The sequence below is a fragment of the Choloepus didactylus genome, chromosome 4 (genome assembly GCF_015220235.1).
Source record: "Choloepus didactylus isolate mChoDid1 chromosome 4, mChoDid1.pri, whole genome shotgun sequence".
Classification (NCBI taxonomy): Eukaryota; Metazoa; Chordata; class Mammalia; order Pilosa; family Megalonychidae; genus Choloepus; species Choloepus didactylus.
The window spans coordinates 130155211-130168545 of record NC_051310.1 but is presented as its reverse complement, the minus strand read 5'-3'; the positions used below and the strand labels follow the sequence as shown (position 1 = coordinate 130168545).

The 13335-nt window shown below is 32.3% G+C and overlaps 1 protein-coding gene across 6 annotated transcripts in view; it reads right to left on the bottom strand.

Annotated features, from left to right (window-relative positions):
- Positions 1-320: 320 nt before the first annotated feature.
- SPPL2A (signal peptide peptidase like 2A) overlaps positions 321-13335 on the bottom strand; it is a 52988-nt gene continuing 39973 nt past the window's right edge. For all 6 annotated transcript variants that reach the window (XM_037833989.1, XM_037833990.1, XM_037833987.1 and 3 more), the window contains one exon: positions 321-4171. In XM_037833989.1, the coding sequence (XP_037689917.1) occupies positions 4116-4171 (56 nt within the window). In that variant the 3' untranslated portion in view covers positions 321-4115. The remainder of the gene's footprint in view (positions 4172-13335) is intronic.

The window sequence follows — 13335 nt, the reverse complement described above, 5'->3', positions numbered from 1 at the left end:
AAAGGGGGGGTGGTGGTATGTAATTTATTACATACATAAATTCAACAAATATTAAGTGCTATTATGTGTCAATATAAATTTACAGTAAATAACACTTTTTTCTAGGTTTTAATTTTAATTTGCCAGACTTAAATAACTACACAATTTCTTAAACGATCATTACCATTTTTGCCTGATGTGAACATTCTGTTGAACACTTTTAGTTCATTTTCGATTATTTTTTCACCATTCAAAAGGAAACAAATTCAAATTTTATTTTAAAATAGAATTTATTGAATACCAAAGTGAATTCCATACATTAAAAAAAATGTTTTTCTTGTCAGTGTTGGCACATAATGAAGACAGTTTAAAGCACTTCAAAAATTTAATTTTAAATCACGTTCCATAACAAAATAAAGCCTAGTAGTGTTAAAAAAGTATTAATTTACACTAAATTACATGTGAAAGTGTTAAAAAAAAAAAGAATCCCACATTCAAACAAATCTAAGTAAAAATTGAATCATACATATTTTTTAAAAAGGTTTACATTTAAACAAAATAGAACAGAAGGTATAAAATATGCAAAAAAATTACCTAATTACATTGACTTGTCCTATTGTAAAATGCTCTGGGCTAACCAGATAGACCTGACACTAAAAAAAAAAAAAAAAAAAAAAAAAAAAAAAATCTGTATTCCAAAGGAATAGACACATTGTCTATAATACTTTTTATGCCTAACCAAAGGACCATATGACATTATTAAATTTTCTACATTTTTTTGGTTATCCCTTAATTGTCAATAATGGGGGAATATGCTAAAAAATTTATTTTTAAAATTAATTCTTCCCCCAACGAACATCTTTATAGATACAAAAACTGTCCTAAGGTATGGAAACATTAAACAAGAAAATTTACATTTATGGTCTCCACTATTATATGGCCTGTATATTATTCATTAAATCATTTTTTTACTCTGAAAGTTCAGTAATCTAGAACATAAGTACTAAAGTAGAAGATCAAATTCCAAAAGGTTGATTATTTTGATTCAGATCTCTTGAATTAATCTTTCTTCCACGAAGTATAAAGTGATCCATATTCAGTATCTTGATTTCATTTCTATTACTCTCCCCCAACTCCTTTTAGAATTATCCTCTGCAGTCAACAGGACGCTACGTTTTTTTTAAATTGTATAATAGGTTATTTGGTATCATGTTGAGTAAATTCAACCTTTTTTCCCTGTTGATGGGCAATTCATGTGTTTTTGAAATCTCATTGGCTGAAATCAGGCTGACATTTTAGAGACCAAGTTTAAATAGGTTAGTTCAAATATTTTTAAATCAAATATCAAAATAAGTTTTGTTAATACCTAAGTCAAAAACTGAAAGAGAAAGGAAAACTGAAAAGCTCATTTGTATTTCTTATAAATGCACATTCCGCCAACATCTCTATGGACATCTAACTAAAATTTATGAATCCCAACAGGAGACAGGTTAACATTCTCTTCCTTAAAAAGAGAAATAAATCTCAGACTCTACCACTAAGGAACTGCTCATCTAAAAAATTTTATACAAGTAGACAAAATATAGTGTATTAGATTATCAAGGTCCTTCCCTAAAAAACCTCACATACTGATCTCTGCTGAATTAAATTGAAATAAAGTCTATACTACAATTTGTACAACTTAATGATATTTAGTAATTCCTCTTTGATAAGCTATAAAAATATTTATAGGGAACTAAGAAGTGATAAAAATGATTTTTCCCTAGTAAGTGTTAATAAATACAATATATCTTGTTTTTAAGACATGTTCAGGAAAAAAGAACTTCTAGTCCCTTTAAAGTTACTGGATGGGGGAAGGAAGAAGAGAAGGAAGAGAAGATGATACTGCCTTTTAAAGCCAAATTTTCATTTCTCCTACCTTTGTCCACTTTGGAGTTTCCCAAAAATATTTCTGCACTTTAATTTCTCTAAATAATCATTTTCAGCTAAGTTGCTAAAAGGATTAAGTATAATATAAAATTGACACTGAGGATGAAGAAAGTTAAGGAATTTCATTTTTATGTCATATCTATTTAAGCAATAAGATTTTAATGGCATACTAGAACAAGATTTTACCTCTTTGAAATCTAATGGTTGGATATAAATAATTGTATAAAGAACTCAGTTTCAAATTTCTTGATATACATGATAATACACTATTCTGAAGCAAAGCCTAGATTTAGAAATTAAAATATTAATAACTACTATTCTAGTTATATGAAATAAAATTATTTTGAGAAACTGTTTTATTTCAATGTAGTACAAGAATATCCCAGTATTTTTCATTAACATTCATCATAAAATGGGAATTATAAAGTTAGGATGAGACTGCAGATAATTTCACTATAAAAGCTATATTCTGGCAAACATCTTATTTATATTATAAACAAAAATATAGTTGGAGCTTTAAAATGGCATTTAATCTGTTCTTTTCTCTATCACAGTCTGCCAAATAAAATTAGATTCTCTGGAAAAAATTCAAACTTGATATTATGAAGGTAAGATTAAAATTAACCCTTACTTGTCAAATAAGTAATCTGCCACAAACCTATATGGATCCATAAGTGTATAAAATAGAAAGAGGAGCTGTCAAGGAAGCTTCTCCATTTGCAATTTAGTTAAGTAGCAAAAATTAACAATTAAACAAAAACATCAAACTGCCTCAAATTAAATTTAGTACAAGCATCCAAGATCTGATCCATTTTAAAAGACATTAGTTTTATCTTTTAGTAAGATAAATTAAACTTAGAATGAAAGATCACAGATTTGTTCACATATTTTGTACAGTATTTACAGAGAAATGCAAAATCCTGCTGCCTGCATGACAAATCCTTGTCATGTGGGGATTTTAGAAAAAAGAAAAAAGAAAATGGGAAGATAAATTGACCTCTGATTCTCAGGAGCAGGTTCAGGGCCACATCTAAAATTTAGCAAAGAATGAGAAAAAGATGTTTCAAGCTGGAGGATACCAGAGGGACTTATTCATTTTACATATGAGAAAACTATGATAAAGTGTCTTGATCTGAGGCAAATTACTCAAGCTCTTCTATTATCATAATTAAACTGAGACCAACACTCAGTCTCCTGACTTTTGTTTCCAATTCTTTCCTATGAACCACACTTTGTATATTAGTAAACCATCCTCCACCAAAATATTAAGAGGTTAATAGGGGTTTACCTATGGGGAAAGAAGTGGGGGGAGAGGACTGCAAAAAACTTGTTAGGGACTTACACTTAATGAGCCATATGTATTAATTATGATAAGAAAAGTAATTTTTAAAAAAGGCCAAACCTTGACATCAATAGAACCAAACCTGAAAGAACAGATATACCATAGTCAAATCAAATGTGAGTACGTAAATTTAAGTTATAGTTTTAAGGAAACAGCAGACCACTAAAAACTATGGATTTCAGGGTTTTTGTCCTCTTAATGACTAGTTTTATGCATTATGTTTCTCTATACCTGGAAAAACGTTCTAATATAATATGTATACAATCCAAAGTAATTTATGTTCTCAATTTAAAAAAGAACCAGGGTTTTTAAACTAACACTACAAAAATATGTATTTATACTTTATTCCCAAATTTATATATTTCTAACCTCGCAGTGATAAAGGTCCAAATTTTCATAATACTGTTGAACTGCCTTCTTGTACAATCTTAAACAGTTATTTCTATAGCGCAGATAAAATTTGCATAATTCTTTAACAGTAAAATTTGTTCAGAAACTCACTTTGACAAATACTTTTATCTATCAGAGTTAAAAGAAACAAATTTCAGTCAGAAAAGTGTAGAGATGGCTAAAGACATTTTTTAGAAAAATATACTGTAAATAATACACCTTGAAAATTACACAGACCATATGCTTATTTAGTGTGAAGGCACAACTTTAACATTGTTAAAAGCAAATGCATTTTAATTACTTATGCTGTAATTGTCAGTACCAGCTCATAAAAAATATATATTTGCAAGCATGTTATTGAAGATTTTTTTCAGATTGTCAATTCAAAAGTCGATTTAAAAAGTTGAACTCTATTTGTAGAAAATGAATGACACATTATTGCAGGTCCACATAACATTATTGTTGGATAATCTGATCACCAGCCATCACAGGGTTTTCTTCGTTTGTTGCACAGTCCGTATGATCCATCATCTACGCATAAATAAAAGTTGTCAGGAAACAAAAATTTTCAACTTGCCCAAATTAACTAACTTGGCAAAAGGATTCCAGTTTTTACAAAAGACACAGAATGCCACATGGAATTGGGCATTCCTTTTGGAGCATTCTACAGTTTCAGTACATCCGTGCTCCTAAGATCAAGTGACACTGAACCTTTGAGAAGCCTAATCTCGTGACTCAGGGCCAATTTGATACATGTTTTCCTAGATCTCCCATTATCTGCATTTCCCAATACAAATACTGTCTTTGATGTCAGTGGGAACTCCACTACAAAAGGAAGTTAGATATTCCTGACCATTATTCCAGGCATAAAAACGATCAGTTAGGAGAGCATTCACTTGTAGAAGTGGGAAAACAAAAAATGGCCCCAGGTGTCACCGTGAGAACACTTGCTGACTCTCTGGGATGATGTAACTTGGTTGATACCCTGAACTGACTTTAAGCAGAAAATTTAATACATGAAACTTTGGAAACATTTCTACTAAAAAAAGTAAAACAAATACATTGAAGGTTCTGAAAACAAAATCAAGAATGAATCTGCTGCAGACAATTTTAGAGGAATTACCAGTCAAACTTTTCTACAAATGGTCACTTCAGCTTTGCCCATATTCCCACAAAAATCTTTTCATATCTGGGAATAAAGGAAGAAGAAACTGCTCATATGCTGTCAATGTTTTTATTCTGTTCTTCAGATAAAATTACTTAAAAAGAAAATTGTCCAAGTTTTTAGAACAGTGATTAAATTTCAGTATTACGGTGTACTTTTTTACCTCTCCTTTATTGAGAATTGGAAGAACGAGAGACCAGCAAGTTAAAAGTTCCTATTTTTGTAAACTGATACTAAAAGCTTTAGTGTTTTCTAGAGGAAGAGGAAGAGGGAGGAATAATTTCCAAATGGGGTCTTTGAGCTTGTCAGGTAAGAAAAATAAAACATGAACTGATACTTTCAGCTGAGAACTCTCTCAAGTAATGAAGACAGCTTATAACCCAATCTACTGATACTCTAGAAGTCACCCCAAATCCTTGATCAGTTTTGAGATCCTCTATTTGCAAAAGACACCCCGGTGATTAAAGTTATGCATTTGTAGCACTTCTATGGGAAAAAGAAGAGCACTTCACCATATGAAACATAAAATGAAGTTGCTGTAGCATTATTCACAATTGCCAAGAGATAGAAACAACCCAAATGTCCTTCAACAGATGACTGGATAAATAAAATGTGATATATACACACGATGGAATACTACGCGGCTGTAAGAAGGAACGATTTCGTGAAACATATGACAACATGGATGAACCCTGAAGACATAATGCTGAGCGAAATAAGCCAGGCACAAAAAGAGAAATATTATATACTACCACTAATGTGAACATTGAAAAATGTAAAATAAATGGTCTATAACATAGAATGTAGGGGAACTAGCGAAAGAGAGCAATTAAGGAAGGGGGAATGATAACCCAATAAGAACAGATAAGCTATCATGGGTAAATTTAACGTTCTGGGAATGCCCAGGAATGACTACGGTCTGTTAATTTCTGATGGGTATGGTAGGAACAAGTTTATAGAAATGTTGCTATATTAGGTTATTTTCTTGGGGTAGAGTAGGAACATGTTGGAAGTAAAGTAGTTATCTTAGGCTAGTTGTCTTTTTCTTACTCCCTTGTTATGGTTTGTTTGAAATAGTTTTTTTTATTGTATGTTTAAAAAAATTTTTTTTTATATAGTTGATTTAAAAAAAAGAGTTAATTAAAAAACTGAAAAAAATGAAGTTGCTGAACAGTTAATTTTAGTTATAATTTAAATCAGGTAGGGAAAGGAGAAAGATGTAAGTTATATTTTGGCTCTGTTTCTTCTAGTGATTTAGAAGCTCTGGGTGAAAGAGGTCAGAGTTGTGGGGAGGGAGAACTGAAGCAGAATAGATAGGTATTAACATTTCTCTCTTCCTCAAGATCCACTAACACTGGCAACTGTAACCCAATGAAATAATAGCCTACAAATCCTAAGTTACAACACAATCTTCTTTCCTGATCTCTATATACCCCATTGGCACTATGTTCTTATGTTTATAGAAGTGTATTCATTAAAATTACTTTGAAAGTCAATTTATTGAGAAGTATTTTACTTTTACTTAACTTTAAAAAAAAATACAGAAACATGAAAAGCAAACTTGAAATAAGTTTTTTTTAAACCCAGTTTTAGTCACATACCATACAATACATCCAAAGTGTACAATCAACGGCTCTTGGTATAATCACATAATTATGCATTCACCATCAGAATCCATTTTGAGAACATTCTCTCATTTCTCCGAAAATGAAAACAAAAACAAAAACAAAAACCCACGTCCCTTAGATCCCCCCTATTATTGATGCTTAGCTTTGGTATAGTACCTTTGTTACAGTTGATCAAAGAATATTACATTGTCACTGTTAACTATGGTCCTTAGTTTGCATTAATTGTATTTTTTCCATATACCATCCTATTACTAACATCTTATAATAGTGACATACATGTGTTCTAGTTCATGTAAGAGCTTTCTTGTATTTGTACAATTAACTACAGTCATCGACCAGAATAAGTTTCATTATGTTATGAAGTCCTATGTTTTATCTCTAGCATTCCTTCTACTGACATATATGACCCTAGACTTCCCCTTTCAACCATACTCACAGTAAGTACTGTTAATTACACTTACGGTATTGTGCTTCCATGACCTCTATCCATTTCTGAACATTTACAATCAACCTTATTAAAAATTCTGTACACCCTAATCATATCTCTGTATTCTCTTACCCTCTTTCTATCTCCTGGTAACCTATACTCTAGATTTTATCTCCAGCATTTGCTTATTATAATTAAGTAAGTTTTATAAAACTTTAAAAAAACAACAAAGAAAATTGGTAAAATTGGTATAAACTAGTTTTACATTTATAAATAGGTAATGCAATTTGGAAAAATATGTCCTCTGAAACTGGTCAGCTAACCTGGCAATTACTGATAGCCCTGCTCATTTGTAAATGAACTAATCTCCAGAAAGCCTAATAAAAAACACTCATTAAAGTGGGGTAACTGGAGGATTGTTGATACTAAAGCAGAGAGAGTAGTTTTAAGTATCTCTGTATTGAGTTGTCAATTACAGCTTGTGACTTCTAAAAATAATTAGAAGCACTAGTGATATTTAACAGAGACCATCCCACTATTTACTGGTTATCAATAAACTGCAAACTTACTTCCCACTCTGCATAAAATAGCCTGTTGAAGGCTGCATAAAATAGTCTGTCGAAATCTCAAAAACTCCACTGACTTAACAAAAATATCCCCTAAAATGATTATTTCTTTTTATCATTCTATATATTAAAGTAATTGTGCCACTGCTTGATTTTTCTCTCAAGAAAATATACCTTTATTTACTTTACACTAATTAAAACTAGGACTTTGAGTAAAATAAATAAACGGAAATGAATAATGAAGCTCTTGAAGTATTTCAGGAAAAAAGTTCTTAAAAAAATACATTATAACTAACTTTGGGCTATGGAAAAGAATACACAGTCAAGATTTCCAAATCAGAATTATTTTAGTGAAATCCTATAGAAACTTAACTTCTTTTGGTAGAAAGTGCACAGGAAGAGCTAAAAGACCCCCAAGTAAAGACATACCAATGTACTTCTAACGAAATCTCCTAGCTATAGCAACAGATGAGGTATAATTTGCCCTTTGAAAACAGCATAAACAGACCGTGAAGACTGAATTTATAAAATTTCCAGTGGAAAGTCCTGATTCTACCATTACTATACTTGCACTCAACTCTAATATCAAGCATTGGAATGCACCAAATGATTAGTACTATAAACAAATGTGCCATTGACTTAGATTCTAAATTTATTTATTCTACTTGTTTTGTACTTGATTATTTCAAAACAGTAGTAAAAACTTTGATACTTATAAAAAAATGCACATAAAGATTGCCGGGATATAACTACTCTAAAGTTTAAAGGTGCCTCACTCTTACAATAGCATATGACAATTTGAGTAGTTTTATGCGGGCTGTTGAAATATAATCAGGAAGCTTATACAGACACACAAAAAATGACTAAAGGTCAAGGGATTGAGAACTGAACATTATATTGCTTTGCATAAAGAATTTCAACAAAATTTATGGCATGTAAAAACTGGCAAAAGCACTGTGGATCCCTAAAATCTAGGAGCTAATAATTTAGAGAGAAAGGCATACATAAATACCTATACCACAAGGCAGATGTTAATAATTATTTACAGTCCAAAGTGCTAAAAAATACGGGGAAGGTGAACCTAATTTCATTTGGAGGCACTTGGAGATATGCTTGGACAAGGCAGACTTTAAAGTTCGGGGTTAAGGGATATTTTGGAAATACAGATTGGCAAAAGTAGGAAGATGATGAAGGCAGAGGGAAAGAAAGAAAATAGTTATAGTCTAAAACAGGAGAACCAGTGACTGCCTGACAGTTGTCTTCAAGGCCAACCCTTAGGCCTATCCCAAACTGGATCCATATCTAGTCTCCCTCTGGCTCCTTGAGGTTCCCCATTCTACTCAAAGCCTCTGCCATCTACTTCCCTGACAAAGCATTGGGCTAACCCGCTACTGTCGATTACTGGCTGTCCTACCTGCTTGAAGATCCAAACTCATTTTATGCATGTAATGCTAGTGTCTTAGGGAGATTAAATAACTTGCCAGAACTGATCCCAAAGCCTATAAAATGTTGTCTCCCACAAATGACAACACTCAAATGAAATTAATTTTTACTTCAAAGGTCTGACAAAAGCAATGACAGATTTTCTTTTTCACATAAATGGGGAAATAATTTTGTGAAGGCATTTGTTATATAACTTTCAAAATTGCTAATTTTCTGGAAAAATAGGTTCCTTTCGGGCAGTAATACTAATTTTTAATATTCTGCAACTAACTTTCCTAACATTTCATCAAATATCCATTCTTCATATTCTAAAATTCAGGGCGCAATGGGGAAATGACTGAATCTAATAGAAGATTTTCTCTGAGGCTTGTGATGAATACCAAATCATTTTACAAATAAGTTAAAGCAACCAGATTTAACAAAAATCCAAAGTTTTAAGATAAAACCAGATAAATGAAAATCTAGTTAATGAACTGAAATATAACAACCAAACCAACAAATAAGCCAAACCAAAATAGCTGACTCCCAAAAACAAAAAAAGCAAATATATTCTCAGTGCTTATGGTGTCAGGCACTATTTTAAGCATTCTGCATGTACTAACATATTTAACTATTACAACAGCCCTCTAAAGATGATTATTATCCCATTTTACACTGGAAGAAACTGAGGCACCCAGAAGCTAAGTAACTTGCCTAAGGTCACATAGTGAGTAATTAACAAAATCAGAATTCATACTCAGGCAGTCTGGCACCAGACTCCATGCTCTTTACCAGTTTGTATTATTTTGTATTCTGGATGTCTTACCTACTAAAATTACCATGCCATAATATACAAGTGAGAAGTTTATAACCAAAATTGCCCGATTTTTTCAGATTGTTTTTAATGGACTTTCATACAATCAGTTGCCTTATTTAGCTACTATGTCATGTGGTTAAGCCCCATAGGTTTGCCTTTCAAGAGCTATTACTGCTTTATATCTAGCTGCAGTGATCTTTTCTTTTCTAAGTAGCTTTCATATGAAGCAGAATCATGATAGTTTTTTTTCAATTGTGATTTTTAAGAATGGAACTTGGATGGACCAAGGCAGAGCATTTATTCATAGGGAACATAAATGCATCCCTTGGTTGAATTTCTTCCTTACCTACCATCCCCTTTCTCCTGAATAAACATCAAGAAGAGAGAAAGGAGAAACTGCTAGAATAAACCACAGGAAAAAATCTGTAGAATATTTCCAAAGAGACACAATGTCATTATACATTTAAAAATGTATACAATATCTCTATTCACTATTTCTAGTGTGAGCTGGCATAAAAAGATCTGCAAGCTACACACAGACTATTCTAAATAGCTGCCCCTTAAGGGTGGGTGTGGAGGTGGGGGTAAAATGGTTAGAAAAGGGCCTTCCATTTTTACTTTAGACACTTTTTGAATTGCTTGTTTAAAAAATGCAAACATGCATTACTTTGTAATTAAAACATAAAAAAAGTTAAAGTGAAAATAGGGTTAGTCTATGTAAATATTCTAGTACACATACTGCCAATAATAATATGAATTCGTAAGTCATTACAACAGAACAAAGATCACCAGTAATACCGTAATGTACATCTTTTTAAATCAACTAAGCTCAGATTTTAAATAATTTTCTAGACAATTTCTTGGAGAGACGCTACTGGATCAAAGTGAAATGGTAACTTACTATAAAGTGCCACAAATCAAAACACTGTGCTACTAGCATAAGGACAGACATAGATAAATGGAATAGAAATGAGAGTTCAGAAATAAACCTATACATCTATGGCCAAATGATTTTCGACAAGGGTGCCAAGTCCAATCAATGGGAAAAATTTGTGTCTTTAACAAATGATGTTGGGAAAACTGGATATCCACATGTAAAATATATTGGACCACTACCACACACCACATACAAAAATTAATTCAGAATGGATGAATGACCTAACTATAAGAGCTAACACTATACAACACTTATGAGAAAACTTGGGAAAATAGTTAGGACCTTGTATTAGGCAGTGGTTCCTCAGACTTTACAAAAAAAGCATTAGCAACAACAACAAAAAATAAATTGGACATCATGAAAATTAAAAACTTTTGTGTATCAGAGGACATTATTAAGAAAATAAACAGACGACCTGCAGAATGGGGAAATCATATATCTGATAAGGGTTTAATATCCAGAATATATAAAGGACTCCCACAACTCAAAAACAGCAAAAGCAAAGAACCCATTAAAAAATGGACAAAGGACTCAAATAGACATTTCTCCAAAGAAGATACACAAATGGTCAATAAGTACATAAAAAGATGCTCAACATCATTAGCCATTAGGGAAACACAAATCAAAACCAGAATGAGATACTTCACACCCACTTAGAACTGCTATTGTTAAAAAATAACTAAGTGTTTATGAAACACTACAACAAAAGTGTTTATTAAAATAACAAGTGTTGGCAAGGATATGGAGAAATAGGAACCCTTGTGCATTGCTGGTGGGAATGTAAAACAGTGAACTGCTGTGGAAAACAGTTTGGTGGTTCCTCAAAAGGTGAAAAATAGAATTACCATATGACCAGCAATTCCATTCTTAGGTATATACCCCAAAGAATGGAAAGCAGGGACTCATAGAGACACCTGTACAACAAGGTTCATAGCAGCATTATTCACAATAGTCAAAAGGTGAAAATAACCCAAACTTCCACTGATGGATGAATGAATAAACAAAATGTGGTATATACATACAATGGTATACTATTCAGTCATAAAAAGGAATGAAGTTTTGATATATGCGACAACATGGACGGACCTTGAAAACATTATGTTGACTGAAACAGGTTGGACAGAAAGAGACAAAAAGTGTATGATTTCACTTACATGAAATATCTAGAATAAGCAAATAAAGAGACAGAAAGTAGATTAGAGGACACAGGGTTTGGAGAGAGGAGTTATTGCTTAATGGGTAAAGCCTTTCTGTTTTGTGTGATGAATGTTTTAGGAAAAGAAGGTGGTGATTGTAGCACAACATTGTAAAAGTAATCAATGCCACTGAATTGTACACTTAAAATAGTTAAAATGGAAAATTATATATTATATACATGTTATCACAACAAAAAATAAATTGGGTAATTTTTAGGTGGGAGAAAAAAGGAAAAAGGTAAAATCAAGTATGGTACCTGCATACGAGAGAATATTATACAGCCATCAAAACAAATTTTGTAAGGGATTTTAAAAGAAAACACAAAAATGAAGTGTAAAAAAGAAAGATGACTATTTGGAATACGATATTATTTACCAGCTATCCATTCATCCAGAGATGCATAGAAGAAAATTCATTAAATCTTAATACTAGATATCTCTAAGAGGTGGGATTAGGGATACTTAATTTTCTTGTTATATTTTTCTACATTTTCAAATTTCTATAATAAGCATGTATTTTTATAATAATGTACTTTAAAAACTGCAGTAAAGAGAAAGGAAATCATTTTTATAAGTAAAAAGAAAATGCTGGTGATAATAAAAAACATACTTAATTTTGTAAGATGGCACATGTGCTCTCACTAACAGCCCAAATTTAAATTCTAACAAAGATCTAATGCTAACCCTAAACAAAACGTTCCCTATGTTGTTTGTTTTCCTTTTCCTAACTTACCTCACAGCAAGTTCATCAGATTAGTGCACATAATGGTAAAACCTCTTGCTCATGGTTCTGTCCTTAGTCTTTTCTTCTCCCTCTACATTCTCACTCACTCACTGAGTATGCTGATGGCACTTCCCAATTTCTATCACTAGCTTAGGTCTGTCTGTGGCATGTCAGACCCATTTATTCGACTGCCTATTATTTATCTCTTAAAGGAGGTCCTATAGGTACTTTGAAATGTCCAACACTGAATTCATATCCAACATTTAACATGCCCCACATTGAATTCATCATCTCCATCCCCAAATCAGTTTCCCTCCTTTATCTCAGTGAATTTACCTTCCACCCACCCAAGCCAGAAACCTTGGATTCCAGTTCTTCTCGTCTCCCTACACTGAATCCATCACTAGACCCCACTAATTATGCCCCCAAATTTATTTTGAACATGTCCACTTAATTCTTACTAATTAAGGCTACTATTATTTCTCATAATCATGTATTCTTTCCTGCCTCCAGTCCTGCTCCCTCCTTCAATCTATTTTCTAGATTTCTTAAAACCCTTAAATAGTCTCCAGTCCTTTTAGGACATAATCCAAACCTTTTAATGTGGCTTATGAGACCCCTGCTACCTTTACCAGTTTCATTAATTGCAGCTCCCCTATGCTTACTCAACATAATAGTCATCCTAATCTTTATTTAACATGCTTTAAGAAGCCTCCCCCAAATCATCTATCATCCTGTCCTGAAACCATATACACTGGGGGTATATGCCTCCAGCTTTTCATGGCATCCTACTATAACTAATACATTTATCAC